At 38.0% G+C, this 24,596-nt stretch overlaps 1 protein-coding gene across 1 annotated transcript in view; it reads left to right on the forward strand.

Annotated features, from left to right (window-relative positions):
• The first annotated feature begins 774 nt into the window (after positions 1 to 774).
• The window catches only part of LOC149233367 (uncharacterized), a 300,157-nt gene continuing 276,335 nt past the window's right edge, over positions 775 to 24,596 (forward strand). The window contains exon 1 of the mRNA XM_089379732.1: positions 775 to 1,212. Coding sequence (XP_089235858.1) covers positions 1,066 to 1,212 — 147 coding nt within the window. The 5' untranslated portion in view covers positions 775 to 1,065. The remainder of the gene's footprint in view (positions 1,213 to 24,596) is intronic.

Here is a 24,596-nt window from a genome sequence, read left to right on the forward strand (position 1 = left end):
TCATCATAACCATTAAATAGAGAAATAAGTTCCCACACCAAAACAAGGTAAAACAAATTTTCACCTTTTGATAAATACTAAAAATTAACCTGATAAATACTAAAAAATTAACATTAAAAAACATCTAGTTAGTCTTTCTCACTATCACATTATCACTCAAATAGAATGATAATTATGATATTGTACGACATAAACCAGATATTATTATTGTACATATCAAAATTCGATTCTCTATATGACATGTTTGCTTCTTACACACCAATACATATTTATAGGAAAACATCAATAAATAAAACTCATCATAACCATCAAATTGAGAAATAAGTTCCCACACCAAAACAAGGTAAAACAAATTTTCACCTTTTGATAAATACTAAAAAATTAACCTAATAAATACAGAAAAATTAACATTAAAAAACATCTAGTTAGTCTTTCTCACTATCACATTATCACTCTTTCATTTTTTCATATTTTTTAATTAAAAAACAATATATTTTAAAATTTTATTAATATAAAAAATACTATAATATATACTTCTTCAAATTAACTTAACATTCTCCATCAAATTAGTACACTAACATCCTCCTTTCATATCATAACCATATGAATGTTTCGTAAATCTTACTCATAACACCAAACAATGTAAAATGCCATATTAATGGGCCCCTTCCATTGTGGTTCACATCACCAAACAATGTAAACGTCATTATAGATGTCATCTGTTATGGGCCCTCTCTTATGGTTGCTGTGACGTATTCCAAGCTATTTGTATAGAGGCCACACTCGACTACTCTACCGGTTGAGTAATTGGAACTCTGACTACTCGAAATGCACCCTTTCCAACTTTTTTGGGAGAAAATGGCTATTGGTACGGCGGATCTTCCCGGCGCCGTGAAATTATAATGCAAATTTCACTACCAAATGATTACAGGGTAGTAACATTACAGCGTAGCTCTGCACCCAAGCTTGATTATTCGGAAGATGTTCAACTTGATGTTCGAGGTTCGAGTATAGTATCTCCAATATTTCGTTGGGTGGAGGAAACGGTTTCTTACATGAACATCAATGGCTCAGATTTTGTTCATACTGATAGCATTCGCATGTGCCCTTGGCGCATCTTGTCTGGCTATATGGCATATTTACGGGCATCTTATAAACTACACGGAACCAATATACCAGCGCTACATTGTTCGTATTATCTTCATGGTGCCTGTAAGTATACATTTATAACGGAGTAATTTAGTTGAGAATTGTTTATTAAAGTATTCGATCCTGGCAGCATGAAATTCTCTGGTTTGATTGGGCATATCAATTTTACATTTTTTCCATTTTCTCTGATAAAGTCAAGTTAAATGGCAGAACTCGTTGCTAAATGCTCGATGAATCCAACTAAATATACAGTAATTCGTCATCGGAAAACACGGATTATATCTGTTGGGAGGTGGAATTTGCGTCGTAGTCACCAGTTCATTTCTAGCTGGTTCAGAACAGTAAAAACCCCAATTCCTATGGCAGATCATGCCGGGATATTGGGAACAGAAGCCATAGGTTACATTAGGAGCCAGGCTCAACACGGTTACCTTTTTTCTTATGATGACAAACTGTGGCCATTAAATAAATCTCTACTAAAATGGGGCGAAAATGAAGCAAGTTTTATGAGAAAACAGAGTAGAGCATAACATAGAAAAACCAATGGGGTCTTGATTTACTGGTAAGGTCGACAGACTATTGAGCTGCCCACCAAGTTCCATTTTTGCTATGGTGTACTCCACTCAAGTGGCATGTGTTAAAGGGTTGAGGCCTGTTGTGAGTCCTGGGTAACTTTAGTGGAATAGAAATTCCTCAGACTCGGTACTTAAGCTGAAAGAAGTTTATGTTATGTGGTGCAGCCTCCAGCCCTAGGCATGTTTCTTAAAGCAACAACTGAAAAATTCGTCATAAAAAACATAAAAACAGAATACTGTGTTGGGGTGCCTTCCACCCAACTTTCTTTGTTACTCCTTCAACAGACGCCAAATCGAAATGGGTTGTGATTAAAGAAGAAAAAGAACATGAAGCCATATTTTTTCTTTACTCTCTCATGTTCTAGAGATATTGGTCCAAAAGAATTAGTTACAAATTCCCTTCCATACACTTAACCTACTGGCTTACCTAGATATATCAGGTACAATCTCATGGCCTTTCTACTAATACCTATAATGTCAAATACTAAGTGCTGTGGCTGTTTGGAATATCTCATGGATACCAGGAGAAAATGCTTTGAAGTATGAGATTCAAGTGATATGAGCACAATAGCAGTAATCGAAAGAGACTCACTTACAAGTGAATAAACAAAGGCAACCACGCAAGTAGAAGAGAATTGCTGGAACTGTACACACACCTTGTTCACTCATTTGTATTATGGTATAGAGTTCAAAATTGTGGGGAATTTGATTAAAATTGATGAAGTCTTTAATAAGGCGGGTGAATGATCAATTTAGATTAGTCACCCAAAAGATATAGAGTCCAAAGTGTACTAAAATGAAAGATAGAATAATACAAGCATAATACATGTTCACTAGACCAAGTCTTATCAATTCCTCCCTGGTTTCTGCTTAAAATAGGGAAACTGCTTCTCAGATGCTCACTAGGACAAGTGCTTCACTTAGGTGGCAAAGTGCTGATGCAGCCTATAGTTCCCAAATTTGGCTGAATCAAGCCAAAGAAATTTGAGAATTTGAAAATAATTCTGTATGGCTGATTGGTTTCACACCGCCAAATGAAATAACCCCAATTCACCTCTTCTCAGTTCCTTCTCAAGCCTGTTGTGACGCCTGCCTGTGCATGAAGAATCAATCTACTTTATTGCTTCATTAATGTGCCCAGTGGATGAAGGTAACTAGTTGAGATTCTGGGATTCTGCACAACTTGCTTTTTCCAGTTGGATGCCACTGTTAACACACTTTTGTCACCTTGCATTTGCATATAGTGTTTTTCATGAAACATTTTTGATTGATAGGGTTCGCAAATTAATTAGTTATTTAAATTTTGTTATGTGATTGGCCTGAGCAACTCATATTCAAAACCAGCGTTAATATTAGTAGGAGCACAACTGAAAAGTAGCTGGTGAATCATGAGAAGAATGTACTAAAAGGAATCATGCTGTTGTAACTGAAAGGATATTGTAACTGAAAGTCAGCTATAAAATAGCTGCAACATGCAAGAAAAATCATCTTTCCCTTTTTGAAATAGGACTTAGGGTTAGTTTGTGAGAAGTAGGTACTAAGCCTGCAAGAAAAGCATGAAGGGGGTACCCTATGGCATACCCCTCCCTCCTATCCATATTTTGGTAAAATACTCTGCTTTTTTAATAATACAGCTCTGGCTTCAATTTTAGATTAAGAGTGTTGGGATCTCACTTTCTGCATTTTTCTCCCATTCATATTTTACACAACCATAAGGAGCAAAATTACTGATATCTGCTTTAAGAAGAGTTTCTTTGTTCAATCATTCTCTGAGAGTTGTTGTCCATATCATTGCATTTATGTTTAGCCATTCAAGGATTTTACGGGTTACCATTTAGGTGGAACCTTTTGGGTTGTTGACAATGAGATTTTAAGAGTTGTTTCTTCAATTGTTAAGATACAACAAGTGTTTCTCTAAGCCTCCAAAAATGTTGATTATCATATGGATATCGCTTGGTAGAGGTCTATCCTTGGGGCAACAAAGCTGTTTAAAGGAAATTTCATGTCGTGAATATAAGTGCTCTTTTGAATCTTGATCACGTAATATGCATATGAGTCATCATCTAATTCATGTAAAGAAATCAATGAGAGCATTCAGCTTGGTTGGCATATGGTTTAAGAGAACAACAAATACATTCTTCAAGATAGGTGTGCAGTGATTATGTGGAATTTAACAAAGATTTTGGGACAACTTGCTCTAATATCCAGCATTGAATGTTGATTTTTAATTTCCTAAAGTTATCACAACCATTTAAATGCTTTAACACAATATATAAAAATCATTGCATATAAAGCATTGGTGTTTGAACACCACTGGGAATTGTTCTATGGGTCCTGTCTGCTACAATTAAAATAAATGTAAATTGCATCTCAAGTAATGGAGAGGTTGTGCTCAACCAAAGAAACAACATTAATCTCTTTCCATTGCTTACATTATGCTTGTTTATGAAGGCCCAAGCTTTGAAAGACTGCAACATATTGAGTATGTATGGACATCAACATATTTATCAAGACTGCAACATCCTCCTCATCATCGAAAGAAGTGCAAAGAGGCCTCAAAGGATGGGGCATTCTAAAAAAGTGTGCAACAAGACATCATTCGAAAATATGCCTTGAGTATGATCGAATCGTGTTCATCTTGTCAACCATTATGATTTCACCCTACCTGCAATGGAGTTGCTAGGTGAGAAAATAAAATATAGCATTTTAAACAAAAACTCATCGATGTCGTAGTAATGGCAAGAATTCAATGCCCCCCTGACAACAACACCAATTTGTTAGCACTACTTTGTACACACTGTAAATTGATATAAACTTTAAACATTAGTAGTATAAATCAACAAACATATATGAAAATTTGCCCCAAGTGTCACTAGCAAATCTCTCTCTCCTTTTGGGTTGGTGCGTGCAAGCCTTAGGGACATGTCCCTAGTCTCTGTTCCTATTTTTCTAACCTATAAATCCACATTATATCACGCAAAAAACAAGATAGTGGATGTTTAACCAACGAGTTAGTGGCCAAATAAGTATGTAAAATTCCTTAAGTTTCTAGTGTGCAATGTTTTTTGCAAATCAGCCTTTTATGTAAGAAGAAAGTGCATCTAAGTGGTTAATTGCCCAAATAAATTGCTGAAAAACTCTTATTTGCACAAGATAACATTGAATCAAACAAATCAGAGTCACTGGATCAGAACTGAGTTTTATTCTGCGAGAGCCAAAATGTTGGCCTCACCAAGATGACTGTCACAAAACTTGAATACAATGATATTTAGACACAAAGTAATAGGAGCTAGAATAGAGAGAGAAGGATAATGGAGAAAAGAAAGTATGGCTGCTTGCTATTGCTCAAGTTAATTCAAATTGGAAAGTTGGCCTTGTCTTTGTATTTATAATTATTTCCCCCCTCCAAGTTGTGCCCAAGAGAATGATAGGTTGAATTAACTGAGCTCTGACTGAAGAAGAAAATTTAGTTAAGTGGCATTTGCTTGAGTTGAACTAAAGTAACTTTGAGTTGGCATGAGACAAATTTAACTGTGGGATTAATTTAGCCAGATGAACTTAACTTAATTTTCTCCTCAAGTAATTCGACTTAGCATACTTTTCTCCTCAACTTTCTCCTCAACCATCTTTAGACAATTCGACTTAGCTAAATTCAAGGGGTTGAATTAGTTTCGTTTTTTGTGGAAGGAAAAAAAGGAGGAAAATAGGGAAAAGGTTGAGAAGAAAACAAAGACAATTTAAGGGGGATGTTGAGAAATCAATGCTTATAAGAATTAGGGTTTGATTCCTCTTTCTTGATAATTACTTGTGAGTTATGTTGGCTTCTTTTACTTCTTTATTAGTTTACCTTTCATTAAGTAATTACCAAATTATATTTATATGAAGAACACAAGAACAGAGACACAAGATGTAGGCGCTCAACCAGGGCAAAACCCCTATAAGGGGAAAACCTAGTCAAACTCTTCCTTCAGTAGATTCAAATCAAGATGAGACTCTTCAAGACCTCTTAGACCTAGACAAAGACCTCCTCCAACCACCAAGTCAACCCTTCCCTTCAATAGATGATCCCTGTCAAAGTCTCCAAGTAACAGCTTCCCAACAGCAACTTCAATCCAGAATTTCGGCCCCCCAGTAGCAGAACTTTGACCCCCAGCAACAGAATTTCAGACTTGCAATAGACACAGAATTTTGGCCCCAACAACTGCCCAGAAACTTCGCACGTGTGAGAGATAGATAGCCTAGAAACTCGAATTAGGTCTTCCCAACAAATTTCGTCCTTCTCCAGCTACTTCGCTCTTTTTTCTGCCTCTCTTCCTTGAAGATTGAACTTGTTGAGTGAATGCTCCAAATAGGTCGAACTGCCTCTCTATATATAACCTTTCTGCTGGGTCAAATTTCCCTATTGTAGGTCAACTTCACAGAGACTGGGCTGACTTGGTGTGGAGGTGACAAATAACCTTTTTGACTCAAAAATAATTCTTTTTACATGATACAAAAGCCCAAGAAGGGTCTAATAAAAATGACAATGATTCTAATGACTCAAGACAACCTAGAAGCCTTCAATGGAGGCTTTGACCTAGAAAACATTGACTTTGTTAATTTTTACACTGCTATATTCAAAATCAATTACTTTAGCCCAATTCAATTCTTCAATTAGCAATCTTTTCAACAATAATTAATTCTTCCATTCATCAATAGTAATTGAAGATAGAACAATAAATGCAATGACAAATAGGAGACAATCAACACATCAATAAGAGACACCGGTTTGGTCAAAGACCAGGGAAAAACCCCACAAGGGGAAAACCCTTTGTAATTCTTCTTCTATTAGATTGTCATAAAATGTTCAGCAGAGAGTACAATGAGCAATATCTATCAACAAGAGTCAAAGTCAAAGGATTTGACTATCAACCAAGTCAACCAACCATAAATCCAATATACCAATGATGAAAAGTCAAATCTGGTCAACTATCTCAAATCTGCAATTCTGTCCAAGTCAACAGCAGTCAAAGTCTGCCCTAACCAGTCCACAACAGTCAATGGTCAACCCTCCAATTAACTTGGTCAAAGCAGCAATAAATGTGGCCTTGAATGCTGGTCAAGTTTAGCCCAAAACAGTCAAAGATATCCCTGTTAAAATCGGTCAAAGGAGAGAGAGAGCTGCTGTCACAGTTTGCAATTTCCTGCGGTCATCACTTGGTCAAACTGCCCAGATTTTCTCGGTCTTAGTGCCAGTCAACTTGGCCTTTGAAAAACGAAAATTTCACACTCAAAGCAAGTCAAAACATGAAGGCAAACTCAGTCAAACTGTGGTCAAAATCTGCAATTTCCTGCGGTCAAAGTCTGCAATAGGTTTGCGGTCAAAGTGCCCAGACTTCCTCAGTTTTTGTGCCAAAAATTGTGGCCTGCCAAGACAGAAATGCCCTCAAAAGATCGAACCAAAATTTAGCCTAGAAAATCAAAGTCAACGCTGGTAAAAGTTGCAATCTGCTTTAGATTTCGTCCACCTGGAATTTCGTCCTTCTTTTCCAGCGCACATGTGTGAAGAGACCTTGAGATTTGTACGAACCAATGAGGAGAGCAGAGATGTGAAGAAGTGAGTTGATATGTGTCCAAATGAGTTGGAGGTCACTTGTATTTATAGGCATTGGAGGAGGGGGGTAATTAGTCTCTCTAGGCCGACTTGACAATTTGTGCAACGGTGGGCTTCACTTAAAAAATCAACTTTCCCTTGTCCAAATCAAGTGCTTCAAAAGTCAAAATTGGTCCTCTTGAAAAGAGGAATCTAGTCGCATGGTTGGAATTTGTCACTAAGTTACCAAAACTTAACACTCTCTCTCAGCTAGGGAGAAATTCCAGCTGCATTATATAATCATTGTAAGTACTCTATGATCCTATCATATCTCATCTCTACTCGAATCTATCTGCTGAGACATTTTCGAATCTAAAGAAGAATAATCACAAGGGAGCTTCAACTACTACCCTCTATCCATCAGGGAGCCACTTGCTATCACCTGGAATCATTGCCAGTGGGGAGCCAATGATACGACTCGGGAAACCTTTTTTAGTGGGGAGCCAATGCTATAACCCGAGAAACTTTGTCAGCGGGGAGCCAATGCTACCACCCGGGAAACTCTGCCAGTAGGGAGCCAATGCTACATCCCGGGAAACTCTGCGAGTGGGGAGCCAATGCTACATCTCGAGAAAGTCTGCCAGTTGGGAGTCAATGCTATCACTCGGGAAACTCTGCTAGCATGGAGCCAATGCTACAATTTGGTAAACCTATGCTAGCGGGGAGCCAATGCTACGACTCGGGAAACTCTGCCAGTGGGGAGCCAATGCTACGACTCGGGAAACCTATGCCAACCTTCCCAACATGACCCAGAAGAGTCAAGTGGTAGAACACCTGCATCTCTAGCTTGAGCGGGATGCCACTTACCATAAATAGTAAGGATTGCGCCTAACTCAAGCAACCAACACCCATTGGCTAGATGGGTGGGAAAGACAGATGCCAACTGGGGTATACTCTGCATAGACCAAGATAGGGGAGTAACATCTCCGACCATATGGATGACAGATAGGGGTGACACCCTATTTTCTAGAGATCCCTCAATCCTAGGAGCTCTACATCTCAATGAGCTCAGACGGGGGGGGGAAGAGTTGGCTCAGTGTCCTTGGTCAGCCAAGACTCTTTCTCGGAAGGGTCACATCAATCCATGCTACAATCTGCCCATCAATCGAAGTATGATGAAATCCGGTGCATCCATATAGACTCATATCTCTATAACTATATCTTAGACCACAATCCTTCCTATACTTAATCACCGAAGGCCCACTACCTGTCAGGAATAGATTGTCAATACATGCATATTAAGCTTCACCAAGTAATTGTCAATACGGGCATAGGTTTGGGGTGCTTGCTTCAAACTGCTAACGAGAGACTCCTTGTCCTGTACATTAAACCTTTGAGATTGATGGATACATATTTCCTCCTTGTACCTTTCAAAGAGAATGTCCCAAACATCTTTCTTCATAATTGATTCTTTGGTCATAGTATCCTTCCAAACGTGTTCTCACTGCTCCAATATCCTATTCAGAATTATCATCAGACTTGATCCTGTTAGAGGGGAATGGTCCCCTGGACTTCCTTTTATTTCAGTGCCATATCTTACTCTGATAATCGGTGTCGTGGATCTTTGCTAGAAGAGGCCTTCCAATGACTCTATATAGTCCTCCCACTCTAGATCCCAAAGTAAAGGTATCTTTCATACAGGATACCTTCAGCCATGAGAGAACCTTTCCATTAACGAAGGCTATTCTCATTCCATTATCTTTCAAGACAGAAATAGATATCAGGTTCTTCTTTAATTCCAGAACATACATTACTTCATGAAGAATAATAGATTTTCCATAGTCCAAATCAAATCTGACAGTACCAAAGCCCATCACTGAATATGTAGAGTTGTCCCCGAGAATAATCTTCAAACCAGTCTCCCTCTCAACCAGATTTCAGAGAACTTCCTTATACCCGACAAGGTGTCTAGAAGCCCCACTATCAACCAACTAACTATTGTATGAATACGGAGAAGAAGAACTAGAGAGGGCTGAAATAAGAATGTATTCAGATTGGATAATAGCTACGTTACTTTCATACCTGGAGTTTCTTGACTTCTTTTGAGGACGAGGACTTTCTTCATGATCATCCAGAGTATCTCTTCTTCTTCGATCATCTCTCTCTCTCTTCTATCATCTCGCCTTCTTTTATCATCACTTTTTTTAGATCATTGCTTCTTCTTCTATCATCATACCTGTTGTTGTAGTAGCTTTGATCGGATCTTGGAGAATCTTTCTATTTCGGACAGTCTTCGGCATAGTGACCATGCTTGTGACGAGTGAAACATTCGACAACCCTTAGTCTTCTATAAGAGTCCCTTGAATCAGTAGAGGACCTTTTCGAACTAGATGATCTTCCTTTACCCCTTTTCCTTTTATCTCGAGTAGCAAATGTGGCCGGTTCTTCTTCTCCATGCTTTGAATTCTCCCCCATGAAATCATCCTGGATTCTTCTTGAGTGAGCTAATCAACAAGTTCATGAAATGACGAAAAATTGTTGTTGTTGCTAATGATAGTAATGAAGGTTTCCCAAACAGGAGGGAGACCTCTAAGAGTCACAATAACCAATTCCTTGTCAGGTACAATTTCTCCAACTCTCTACAATTGATCTTTAAGACGAGAGATCCTCATGATATAGGATTGCACAGTCTCTCCTTTATTCATTTTCGTGTCTTTCAGTTGATCTTTCAAGGTGATGATTTCATTCAAATTGTTGACTTCATACAAGCCGACCAACTTATCATACATATCCTTAGACTTATTCAAATTCCCAACATAAGCAAGTAAATGATCTTGTAAACCATCAACAATAATTTGTTTTGCTTTTAACTCACCTTTCTTGTGCTTGTTCTTGACAACAATAGAAGCATTCTCGGAGGCTCAGGTACTTTTCCTTGAATGAATTCCAAAACATCATTGTTATCAGCTATGATTTCCAACCTGACTTTCCATGCGACAAAGTTTGATGAGTCACCCAACTTCTCATGTTCCTTGAAGAATGAGGAAGACATCTTGACTTGATTAGATAGGCTCCTTCAAATTTCCAAAGATGATTGCTTCAACTCTTGTCTCCTTATGGGCTTGTCCTTCACCTTAGCTTTGATACCATGTTAATTTTTATACTGCTCTATTCAGAATCAATTACTTTAGCCCAATTCAATTCTTCAATTAGCCATCTTTTCAACAATAATTAATTCTTCCATTCATCAACAGTGATTGAAGATAGAACAGTAAATGCAATGACAAATAGGAGACAATCAACACATCAACAAGAGACCATTGTTTGGTCAAAGACCAGGGGAAAACCCCACAACGGGGAAAACCCTTTCTAATTCTTCCTATTAGATTGTCATAAAATGTTCAGCAGAGTACAATGAGCAATATCTATCAACAAGAGTCAAAGTCAAAGGATTTGACTACCAACTAAGTCAACCAACCATAAATCCAATATACTAATGATGAAAAGTCAAATCTGGTCAACTATCTCAAATCTGCAATTCTGTCCAAATCAATAGCAGTCAAAATCTGCCCTAACCAGTCCACAACAGTCCATGGTCAACCCTCCAATTAATTTGGTCAAAGCAGCAATAAATACGGCCTTGAATGCTGGTCAAGTTTAGCCCAAAACAGTCAAAGATATCCTTGTCAAAATCAGTCAAAGGAGAGAGAAAGCTACTGTCTCAGTCTGCAATTTCCTGCGGTCAAAGTATGCGGTCATCACTTGGTCAACTGCCCAGATTTTCTTGGTCTTAGTGCCAGTCAACTTGGCCTTTGAAAAATGATTTTTTCATACTCAAAGCAAGTCAAAACATGAAGGCAAACTTGGTCAAACTGTGGTCAAAATCTGCAATTTCCTGTGGTCAAAGTCTGCAATAGGTCTACGATCAAAGTGCATAGACTTCCTCGGTTTTTTTGCCAAAAATTGTGGCCTGCTAAGACAGAAATGCCCTCAAAAGATCGAACCAAAATTTAGCCCAAAAATCCAAAGTCAACACTGGTCAAAGTTGGTCAAAGTTGCAGTGTGCTTCAGATGTTGTCCACCTGAAATTTTGTCCTTCTTTTCCAGCCCACATGTGTGAAGAGAACCTGCAATTTATACGAACTAATGAGGAGAGGAGAGATGAGAAGAAGTGAGTTGATGTGTGTCCAAATGAGTTGGAGGTCACTTGTATTTGTAGGCAGTGGAGGAGGGCTTATTAGTCTCTCTAGGCCGACTTGACAATTTGTGCAACTGTGGGCTTCACTTAAAAAATTCACTTTCCCTTGTCCAAATCAAGTGCTTCAAAAGTCAAAATTGGTCCTCTTGAAAAGAGGAATCTAGTCCCATGGTTGGAATTTGTCATTGCACTGCCAAAAATTAACAGACCCAAGCATGGAACCCATGCTTTAATAAGTCATTTTCTTTAATAATAAATTTTCTTTTGACAAGTACAATTATGAAGACCGACACTAGTTACATTCTTTAACACTTCCTCTTAACTAGGTAGGTATTCATAATTACATACATATAAGAATACATGAAATATCTCAAAATGAAATGAACTACGAAGAGTTCTAGCACACTTAGTGCTATAGATTAGATACATGACCAAGGTATTCTAATCGGGTGGGACTAAGATGGATTCAAGCTTTAGCCACTCTAGGTACCATCAGGCTTTTAAGTCCTACTATCAACCTAGGGATCTAGGTGCGTATCCAAGGTCGGAGCTCCATGAACAACGCCACCCTCACTACTTCGGGATCCAGACATCAACACATAGGTCGGTCAGATGTCCTCCCAAGCATCTTGCCATATGATGCTTCATCTCTCCCTATCAACTAAATTTGTAACGTCAACCAACCCAAGCATGCTTCTAAAATATTCGAACTTCTTATTCGAAAGAGATTTCGTTAGCACATCAACTACCCGTTCATTTGTCGGGATATATTGTAGCTTTATGACCCCATTTTGTACCAAACTCCTAATGTAGTGGTACTTCTTGTTGATATGCTTTGTCCTTGCATGGAATATAGAGTCTTCAAACATCTTGATGCTGCTTTGATTATCACAATTTATCGCTGTGGGATCCAGAGGCTTTCCAAACAAATTTGACAAGAGTTTTCTTAGCCAAACAACTTCCTTTCCTACTTCACATTGTTATGAATATAATTCATAACAATTAAATAAATAAAATAAATATAAATATTAAATAATTAAATATTAATTAGGTTAAAATAGTCATTAAGTTAGGTGAAAAGGCATGTCTAAAAGACATGCCCATTCACGAAAGGTCACCTGCTGAGGTATAAAAGCAGGGCCTCATTGTAACATTCAAATCATCTTATATCATCTTATACATTTTATATATATTAACAAATTATTATTACAAATACCTGCGTGTATTTTTACATTCAAGCTTTCAAGCTATCAGTTTTTGTGCTTCAGCATAGTTTTTATGTTTCAGTGGTATCAGAGCCATGGCACACAATATAATCATGCGAGCCTTTAAATAGTTTGCCACACAATGTGCCATTACATTCACATCTTGATTACGTTGAAAAGTTTAGTATTCAAGAAGCATTACAACGTTTAGAGAAATCATATGCAGAAGTTAAAGCATGTCGAAGGGAAATCAATAATAAGGAAGATGATAGCAATGGTGAAGTGAAACAAGATGAAGCAGGAGATGATCATAATGTTGAGAAGTCCGATGAAGCTGATATAGATCAAGATGATGATCATGTTGTTTATGGTGGAGGCTTTTCGGAGGAATATGTTGAAGGTGAGTCAATGGACCATGAGCTCTATGAGGAACAAGATAATGACTCCCAGCAACATCAAAACAATGCTGCAACAACGATAGAAGAAATGAAAAAACGGATAACTGAATTAGAAGAAGAGGTGAATGCCATCAAGGAAATGCAAGCTAAAGTTGAGAGCGAGATGGGTTTAAATTCAAGCTCTACCCAAAGTGAGCCAACCAGGGAGGATACTGATTCGCTCTCGGTACCTGATATTGTAGAGCCAGTGCCCATGGAGAGTGAAGAGAACCCTATATTGACATGTATAAGAGGGAAATGTGTTACTCAAGTTCTATTGCTGGGTGCAATTGACTGTATCCAGGTTGCAAGCTGGGGCGCTTACCTAGCCAGTTACAATATTTTGACTATGTCTTTTGCACCAATAGATATACATGAAGCACAAGTGCAGTTTGCTTTGGAGCGTGGAGTGCCAGCTATAATTGGAATAATGGGCATACATAGACTTCCTTATCCTGCCAGGGCTTTTGACATGGCTCACTGTTCCCGATGTCTGATTCCATGGACACAATATGATGGCCTATACTTGATTGAAGTGGACAGAGTGTTGAGACCCGGTGGCTATTGGATTTTATCAGGTCCACCCATTAATGGAAAAAAACATCATAAGGGTTGGCAAAGGACTGTTGAAAGCTTAAAGCAAGAGCAAGACGCAATTGAGGATCTTGCTAAGCGGCTATGCTGGAAGAAGATTGCCGAAGCAGGTGATATTGCTATATGGAAAAAGCCTACCAATCACATTCACTGTATACAAAAACGAAAAATCTTCAAGGTTCCCATCTTTTGCCAAGAAGACAATGCAGATGCTGCTTGGTATAAAAAGATGGAGGCATGCATAACCCATCCTCCTTCGACCCCAACACTGTCTATCCCCGCTAGCCAGTTCGCCTACACATTGTATCGTTCTGCTGCCTGTTTCGTCTGCCAAATAAACCCTGACGCGTCCTTGCCAGAACACCACTCAGTCAGCAGTCAACCAAACGGACAAATACGGGGTTCTTCTTCATTTGGAAACTCTTTTCCGCATGGAAGTCCTGTAACTTCTAGATGGAATCCTTTGGGCACCCTTCCCATGGTGGGAGCAATGAATGGGCCCAGAGTTCAAATGCATGGTTCTGCGTGGAGACCTGCATAGATGACTGGTCCAGGATCGAGCACGTCAACTTCACGTGGGCAGGCCTTCAATGCAGCTCAAATGCAACCACAAAGTCATACATATGGTCAACAACTGCCTCAATTTCAACAACAGGTACAAGACGGAAATGGGGGGATAGCCATGACACTGGTTTTCGGCATGCAGCAAGAGCCACGAGTGTGGATGGTAGCTGTGTACGATGTGATCAAATGTGCGTCTCAGCGTTTAATGGTCCCTGTCAACCTTGAGAAAAAATTGTTTATTATTTGGAAACTCCATAAAAACTCCCCACTAATACGCCGCGACTGTTGGTCATACACCGATCGGTTTGTTAACAAGGTTTTTAAAATATATAAGGTTTTAATATATATATATATATATATATACAAAGTTTATATAACTGCATAGTATATATAAACTATAACCTTATAATATATATACGTAGTGTTATATTTATAACTATTATATAAAGTTATATTTATAACTAATATATAATTATAATTTAATTAATTAATATATTTAATTAATTAAATTATTATTTTAAAAAATTATTATTATTTAAAAAAAACAACCTTGGACTCAAAATAGAGTTATTAGCGAATTATAGACGCTGAGCCACCAGAGACCTTCCGCCTCACATATGCCAAGACGACAACCACTGCAAAGACAATTGCCAGCAATATAGCTTTGAGGACAAAGCTTCTGAAGGAAGGGGCTATGTTATGAATATAATTCATAACAATAAAATAAATATAAATATTAAATAATTAAATATTAATTAGGTTAAAATAGTCATTAAGTTAGGTGAAAAGGCATGTCTAAAAGACATGCCCATTCATGAAAGGTCACCTGCTGAGGTATAAAAGCAGGGCCTCATTGTAACATTCAAATCATTTTATATCATCTTATACATTATATATATATATAAATAAATTATTATTACAAATACCTGTGTGTATTTTTGCATTCAAGCTTTCAAGCTATCAGTGTTTGTGCTTCAACATAGTTTTTATGTTTCACACATGCAACAACATATTCTGGTTCAGCACTACTTAACGCAACAAGATCTTGTTTTCTACTCATCCATGAAATCATTGCAGATCCCAAATTGAAACATCCACCGGTAGTGCTTCTTCCATCAGTGTCACTGCCACCCTAATCGGAATCGGTAAAACATGTTAACTTGACTTCCTTTCCATCATACTTCAAACAATGATGTATTGTGCCACGTAGGTATCTCAAAATATGCTTGGCAGCTATCCAATAGTAGTGACGAAGCTCCAACTAAAATTGACTAAGAACATTTACAGCGAAACATATATTAGGTCTTGTATTCACCAAGTACATCAGAGAACCCACCAACTTACAATAGCTAGTAGGATCGACGAGACTAGAGTTAGAGCTTCTCAACTTCTTGAGATTAGTGATCATGGGAGTAGTCATAGGCTTGGAATCCATCATATCGAATTTCTGCAACATCTTCATTGTGTATTTACCTTGACCCAAATAAATCTCATCGGGTTTTTGCCAGACTTCCAAGCCCAAGTAATAGTGCATGAGTCCCAGATCTTTCATTTTGAATTCATCTGCTAACATTTTCTTGCATTCTAGTATTTTGTGCTCCACACTTGTAATAAACAAATCATCCACATATAGTAGTATAATGATTGGTTCATTCTTTACTACCTTAATGTAGAGTTTTGCGTTGGCAAAACTTTTGACGAACCCAATTCTTAAGAGATATGCATCTATCCTTGCATACCATGCCTTTAGAACTTGCTTTAAGCCATACAGGGCTTTCTTGAGTTAGCAAACATGTGTATCTCTACTAATTATTTCGAAGCCTTTTGGTTGTTCAATGTATACTTCTTCATCAATGGTTCTCGTTGACCACATTTTGTCAATAGTCTAAGGAAGCAGAATGCGAAGACATGAAAATTTTTCAAAGTTCAAAGTCATCGGCCAACATGTTTTATCATTGGAAACCCATTTTCTGCAAGTTGTATTGTAAATGATGCTAGTATGACCGTTTAATTATGTAACAACACTTAGGTAAGCCTTTAATTTTGGCGACGAATTTCATCCTAGGAGGTTTTTTAACTTCACCGAATTATGTGTGTTTTTAAGCAAGGATAATCAACAAAATTTTTCCTCCAGCTTAAATGCCAAAGCTAGGGTGGAATTCATTGACAAGGTCTTAGGTGAGTCTTAGTGTTATATTGAGTCTTTGTAAAAGTTGTTTGGGAATAATTTAGGCACATTTGGCTAAATTATTTTATTACAAACAACTTGGTCTATACTAGATCATATTGTGTTGCAAAATTGGGTAATTTAATGAGGGTCTATATGTAAAGGTGTATTCACCCTTTGAGGGTTGAATTAATTGGAATATTTGATGTAAAAAATATTTTAGTGCATGGTTCTTTATACTTAGACATCATGGCTAAAATATTTGAGGGTGGAAAAATTATTAATCCCCTCTAGTGTCAATTAATTAATTTTTCTTGCAAAATATAAAATTAAATCCTAAGCCAGAAAATTAATTAATTTTGAGTAAAACATAATTATAGAGAAATTAATTTCTCTCCAAGTGGAAAATTCGTGAGTCAAAAAAGTCAATTTTTGGAGGCCCCCCCACCAAGGCAAAAATTGATATTTTAAGAAAAATTAAGCCCTTGGACCTTGGTGGTTAAGTCAAAGTCAAATTTTTGAGGAAATTATTTTGGATTAATTAAAAATGGGTTTTAAGAAAAATTCGATCTTTTTCTCAAAATTAAAAATTCAATGGTGGAGATTAAATGATCATCAAGCTATTTTCAACGGTTGAGATTATTTTGACGAGGATCAAGCCAACTAGCCGTTATTTTCCACTTGGAGGGATTTCTCTATAAATAGAAGTCATTTAGCTTCTATTTTCTATCTCTGGATCATATAATTTTTGTAATGTTGGTATTGAGCCATTGCTTTGCTCGAAATGCTTCTATATTATAATAGAAAGATTTTGGGGTTCAGTTCATGGTGTTCTTTTTCCATTGATCTGTGGTATGTGCTAATTATGTGCTATCCTATATTGTGCTAAATGGTTTATATGGATTACTATTTCATTTGTCGGTGATAAGAGCATTCTATGGGTACAAATATATATATTTTTTTATCTTAGGTGATTTGATTCACCATATGATCTAATGATTTCACTTGAGAGAAATTATAGAGGTTTGCAACTACACTGGCCCTTGGTCTCCAAGTTCACAGATGGTGGGAAAGAGCTGACTATGTTTGGGCTCTAGGATTTCTACATGGTATTTTAATTTTGTAGAAGGGGTTGTGGCCAATATTTAAATTTTTTCGAAAATTATATTCATCCACTGCTATTACTCAAAAAACATTTCTCCAAAAATTTTAATTTGCTACCATTGTATATCTAAATAAATTTGTAAATTATTTCTAACTTTTGTTTTGCAGCACTTGGGGTTTTATTTTTTTTATATATCTGGGGTTTGGGAATTCTTTGATTCATTTGTGTAGGTGAGCTTCAAGGCAATTAAGAGAAATTTTTGTTGGGGTTTTGAGCTAGCTCTAGGCTCCTGAGGGTAAGATCTAGTCTCAATTAAATTTGCAACTCAACATTCAACATTTTTTGCAGCATTTTTGTAGAGAAATTTTTTGTGTGTAGGTCTTGGGAAATTTTTGGAGACCGTAGCCTAGTCGTCCCCCTTTTTGCCCTCTTAGAGGCCTCGTCCTCCCTCCAAGGGAGTCGTCCAGCCTCTACCCCCACCTTCAGCCCTTGCCGTAGGCCATTAAGGGCTGTTCCCTTGTGCAACAATCCTTTAGGGCCTAGCCGCAGCTCCGAAGGGGCATTTCCCCTAGGCCGCAACCCTTGGAGGGCTTGTGACAGGCCTAGAGGCCTCTTTCCCTTAGCTGCTAGGCCCTTGGGGCATTTTCTTGGGCAGTCGCAGGCCTTAGAAGTCTTGCAACCCTAAGCTGTAGGCCTAGGAGGGCATTTGGCCCTAGCCGCCAGCCTTTTTGGGCATTTCCCTTCCATCGTTGGGGTCTTGTGGGGGTTTTGCAGTCATTTTAGCCAAGTTGTGGGGTTTTGCAACTATTTTTGAGCAAATTTTTGTGATTTCAAGCTAGTGCTTTATTGAATATTATTTGGCATTGGTTCCTAGCAATTTAAATTGATAAATTTGGGTTTATTTGGCTAACAATTGGTTCTGCAGATTTACTAGCTTCTTGGGCTAGGGTATTAAGGGCCAAAAGAGCCATTCAAGGCCTCAACCAACCATTAATGCACTAGTTGCATTCATAAGAGGGCTGCTGCATTGGTTTTTAGTTGACAAATTTGTTTTGCAGGTTATTGGTCCAAGTCCCAAATCACTTGGAGGACTAGTCATTAAACTAGGCCATTAGGCCCAAGGGTTTGCTCTCTTCCTCCATATTTTCCTTGCTGTTCTGTTATGCAAATCTGAATCATTTTATTACAAAAGTGTATTCAGTAACTAAAACATTTTAAATCTAAGCCTAACTCCACTAATTAATCATATAACAGTCAAGACATTGAAGAATATTCTTGAGTCACTAAAGATTAAATGGTTGATCATATTGGTCGCATACAATTGGATTTTGTGGGTTGTTCAATTAGTTTTCAGATCTGATTCATATGCTACAACCATCTACATTTGAGTTACAACAGTGATTAAGTTCATAGCAGTGACATAATAACTCATTAACAATCATATTTTACATTTATACTGTCACTTGTGTTTATTGGGCTTATATTTTTGGGCATAATCATAATTTCTAAGAGCTGTAACATTAGTTTAAGGTCTGATATAAAAATTTGCAGCAGTGCTAAAAGAGCTGAAGCTTATCTAATTTCACTTGGATTATGTTACATTTTGTGAAACTTGGATATGCATTTAATTGTGTGATTGGGTCATTTTTTACTGCCGCAATCTCATGTTTATTGGCTGATCTATAGTTTTGTTTTACACCATTGGCATCTATTTTCACTCTTGCATTATCTCACATAAGTGTTCTAATTAATTGATAAGTGCCTTGGCTAATTGTTCTAAGTGACATTGTAGAGAAATGCTCTATTACCATTGGATAAGTGGATTTATGGTTCATGATTAAATTGAATATTGTTGACACCTAATCATCAGGATTGGGTGAATAACTGAAATTGATGTAAATAAATAATAGAAAACATGAATAGTCACCAGGAGATGAAATGAACAGTCTCTCCCTCATGTATATAATAAAAACCAACCTGAATGAATATCAATGAATTGATTTGAGGAGTTACCTCCTCGTCTGACATGGTATCAGAGCCAGCGCCATTTTTGGCTTCCTTCTGCTTTGTAACTCCCTATTCTGCCTATGGTATTCTGAATCCTATGCAGACTAGCTAGCCTGGCAGCTCTAACGCTTCCACTAGCCTGAACGCATCATTATTCCCCTGTGACTCACTATTATTCTCTGCTACGCTGCTCCTGTCGCTGCTCCACCTGCATACAAAACGCTCATGGTGCTTTCTGCGCTCTCCCCACCGGTTGCCGCGTTCTTTTCCCAGAATAATGCATTCAATCTGACATGATATTGATACCTGCACCCTTGTCCACCATATGGCATTGCGCACATTTCGTTTTGAAGATTTTTTCTCCGGCCTTACCATTGCCTGGAGGAGCCTTCGAGAAGGTCGCCATTGATTAATGTCATCGATACTCGGCGTTACTGTTAGCAATGGCATCCTTCTCCTCTCAGTCAACGCCGTGTTGTGCTTGTTCTGGTATCAGAGGGAGGCCACGGGGCCTGGTGTTGGTATAAGCTCGCCGATCTCTTGCAAAAATTAGGCCACACCGCCATTGTAATCGATCTCGTAGCCTCCTGTCTGATTGCTCCTCACCACACTCCAGGTTAATACCGCGATGCCTTTGTTGTTAATACTCCAGGTTAATGCTACGCTGCATCTGTTGTTCATTACACCCTTACGTGTAATACCTGGTATCCACAGTCATATGAATGATGTAGTTTGAATACTCTCCCAATCGTTGTGCGCACTATGCTCTTATATCCACGGTTGGTCTCCACGGTAGGATAGGCACTGCTTGCTGATCCTAGTTTTGCAGTTTATGTTCAGAAGTATGCACAGGACGAAGACACTTTCTTTGCTGACTATGCGGAAGCTCACTTGAAGCTTTCTGAACTTGGGTTTGCTGATGCGTAGATTCATACCTGTTGCAGAGACAATTCCTTGCTAGATAGCTTCGTTTTGTATTTCATCTAATCTTTTCGATTATATGGTCACATAGAAGTTGGTATCACGCTGATAGTAAAGTGTTTTGAAGATTCCGCCATTATCATATATTTCCCTCCTCCATATGCTGTCACCATTACGGTACCTCTGATATATACATCAGAACTATATTTTACTACAACGCATTTTTTTCTCTTTTACACAGCAAGTGCAAATTGTTTTACCAGTAGAAGAGCTATTTTTTTTCCATAGTACACAGATTTTACAATGCATTCAATCATATCTATTGTGGCAGTAGTTCTCACTGGCAAGGAGAACTATCCTGAGTGGTCCCAGAAGATAAAACACACCCTCATTTTCAATGAGTTGTGGAAAGGAGTGTGTGTTGAAGACGGAGACAAAGAGCCAGAACAACCTACCTCAGACAAAGAGTTTGCCATTTGGGAAAATAAGAACAACAAAACCTATGCATTAATTGCAGCATCTGTAAGTGAAGAGGTGAGTCGCCATGTTTCGCCATTTTCAAATGCTTTCGAAGCCTTACAAAAGCTGAAAGAACTCTATGACTCACTCTGCACTTGAAGTTGTTCAACTCATGATTAAACTCTTCACTCTTGAATTACAAAATAACGATCCTCTTGCTCTTGCATCCGAAGTAAAATCTATAATGCATGATATCAAAGCCACTAAGGTTGAATTGGATATTCCTCTGATAGTTTTTCTCAAGGCACTTTATCCTACTTACTCCAATTATCTTGAGTCATTGCAAGCAAATGGAAATCTCAAAGATATTACCTTTGACTCTCTTGTGAAAAAATTTGCTGAAAGAGAGAAAGCTTTTGGAAAGAAGACAACCCCCGAATCTTCTGAAGAGGTTGTGTGCCTTGCTCATAAAGAAAAGAATCTTGCCAAGATTCTTCCAGAGGAAGAGGTGGTCGAAGAGGAATAGGAAGATATTTCAGAGGCGGGGGGGCAGACATTCTCAAAGAGAAAAGTCAAATTTGCACTGCATACGCTGCAAAAGAAATGGATCACATGATGCCTCTACATGCAATTTACCTTGGGACAAAATTGAGCAGCAAAGAAACCAACCCAAAGGTAAAACTAATGACACAGATAAAGGTAAAGCACCTGAATCCACTCATTATGTTGTGGCACAATGTAATATCGGAGTAAATGAAGACTTATTTAATGCTTCACTTGCTTCTTGGAAAAATGATTGGTTGCTTGATTCAGGAGCAACTTGTCACATGACTCATAGAAAAGATTTTTTTGAACAATTTACTAACAATGTTGATGGAGTAGTATACTTTGCAGACCAATCAAAACTCAAGTCATCAGGGCTTGGCACAATCAGGCTTAAATTGCCTGGTCTTCCAGACTTCCTTCTGCATCATGTTCTATATCTCCCACAGCTGAAGAGAAACTTGTTGTCCTTGGTCCACATCCGCCAGCAAGGTCACTCCATTCATATGTTTGATGGCAAGCTTGAGGTGAGAAAAGCATCTGACCACTCACTTGTCATGAGGGGGATAGAAGAAGAAAGGCTTCTCAAGCTGTAGGGTACCTCTGCTCGTGCACAAAATTTCTCATACAACTCTCATTATGAAGAAGGTACACTTCCATCAAGTTTATTATGGCATGCTAGATTTGGACATTTGAACTATGACAGCCTCCGCTTGTTGAAGAAAAATGGTGTTACTGGTTTGCCTACAATTCCTAGGAAACTTAAGCAATGTGATGCTTGCATTCTAGGAAAGCATAGCAAATAGTCTTTTCATGATTCACATTCAAGAGCACATAGAAAACTTGAACTCATTCATTCAGATTTATGTGGTCCAATGCCTATTCCTTCTGCAAATGGAAATAAATATATGATGACATTTATTGATGACTACACCAGAATGTGTTGGGTTTATTTATTGAAGAACAAATCTGATGCTTTTCAAACATTCAAGAACTTTCATACATCGATTGAAATTGATGCACAATCTCATATTGGCTCTATTCCACTGGTACTGGAAAAGAATATACTTCAAATGTTTTTGAAAACTATCTTTGCCAACATGGGATCAAATATCAAACAACTATGCCTTATAATCCCCAACAGAACAGTGTAGCTGAAAGAATGAATAGGACAATTTTAAATATGGTGCGCTCCATGATGTTTTTCAAAAATGTAAAATTGATGTTTTGGGCTGATGCAGTTCTATGTGCTGTATATATAAAGAATAGATGTCCATCTAATGCTATCAGAAACAAGACTCCCTATGAAATGTGGTATGGGAATATTCCTTCGGTAAGCATCTCAGGGCCTTTGGTTCCACCTGTTATGCCTTGATACCAAAGGTACATAGAAACAAACTTGGTGCAAGAAGTCGTAACTGTATCTTCCTGGGATATTCAAACACCTCCAAAGCATATCGTCTCTATGATGAAGTCAATAAAAAGTTTGTTGTATCTAGAGATGTAACCTTTCTTGAAACATCCAAAACTGACAATGTTGTTGAGCGACAACTTGATCGCTTGGATAGATTCGCAAATGCAAAATCATTTCAAGAATTTGATAATCAGATTCCACATCTTGAAGGGGGGATTCCTATACTAGATCAACCTGTGGAATCTTCTTCTGAAGCATTCTCTCCCCCACATGAAACTCCAACAACGGATGATACTTTAAGTGATGTGATTGATAGAATTGGTAGACTCAATCTTGATTCAGTCCCAACTCAATCAATGGAGTAGCCTGGACCATCTGAGAAAGGTCCTCCAAAGTGGCTGACAAAGACACTTGAAAGTGTTCATCCTGATGAGGTTGGAAAGACAGGAACTAGAAATTCAAACCGGCAAAATGGAGGTGATGTAGATGACTCTGATTCACCTGTTGATATGGATGTTTCTTATGATTGTGAATTGAATTTGTCTACAGATTTCGAACCAACTTCCTTCAAAGAAGCTGCTTCTCATGATGAATGGAAAGAAGCGATGCAAAAGGAGTATGATGCCCTGATAAAGAATGGCACTTGGAAGTTGGTTGATCCTCCATTAGGAACCAAACCAATTGGCTGCAAGTGGGTCTACAAGAACAAGTATAAAGCTGATGGCTCACTTGACAAGCACAAAGCCAGGCTTGTGGCAAAAGGTTTTGCACAGAAGGAAGGGGTCGATTATGAGGAGACTTTTGCCCCCATAGCAAAATGGGCTATCATCTGGACACTCTTTGCCCTAGCAGCTCAGAACGGTTGGAAAGTCCATCAAATAGATGTAAAAACTGCTTTCTTGAATGGAGATCTAAAAGAGAATGTTTTTATGTCCCAGCGTAAAGGATTTGCTGTGAAAGGACATAAACATAAAGTATGCAAACTTGTGAAATCCTTGTATGGCCTCAAACAAGCACTGCGAGCCTGGTATGAAAAACTAACTGAGCATCTTCTGAAACTCAATTTCAAACATTATGATCTTGATGATGCAACTTTATTTGTCAAGAAAGTTGGCAAAACAGTTGTATATCTTGTGGTATATGTAGATGATCTTTTGATGACAGGGAACAATGAAAGCTACATTGCATCCATAAAGAAGGAATTGAGGAAAGGTTTTGAAATGACTGATTTGGGCTATGTTCATTACTATCTTGGTATTGAAGTAACTCAACATCCGAAGTCCATATCCCTTTCTCAAAAGAAGTACATTGGAGATTTGTTGAACAGGTTTGGCATGACAGAATGGAATCCTCTTACTACTCCAATGGAACAAAACTTAAAGCTCACATCCATTGAAGGAAAAGAATTTGAGGATGCAACAAAGTATAAACAACTTGTAAGAAGTCTCAACTACCTAACTACTACCAGACCAGACATTTCATTTGCTGTTGGAATCCTCTCCAGGTTTATGCAAAAGCCTTGTGAGGGACATTGGTCTGTTGCAAAAAGAGTTCTAAGGTACTTGAAGGGAACTCAAGACTTTGGAATCAAGTATACACAGGTGGACGACTTCAGCTTGATTGGATACCCTGATTCAGACTTCGATGGAGACAAAGAAACTGGGGTATCTACTTCAGGTTATGCTA

The sequence above is a fragment of the Pinus tabuliformis genome, chromosome J (assembly GCF_031772625.1).
Source record: "Pinus tabuliformis cultivar Carrire ecotype Pingquan chromosome J, CPIR1, whole genome shotgun sequence".
NCBI classification, from domain to species: domain Eukaryota; kingdom Viridiplantae; phylum Streptophyta; class Pinopsida; order Pinales; family Pinaceae; genus Pinus; species Pinus tabuliformis.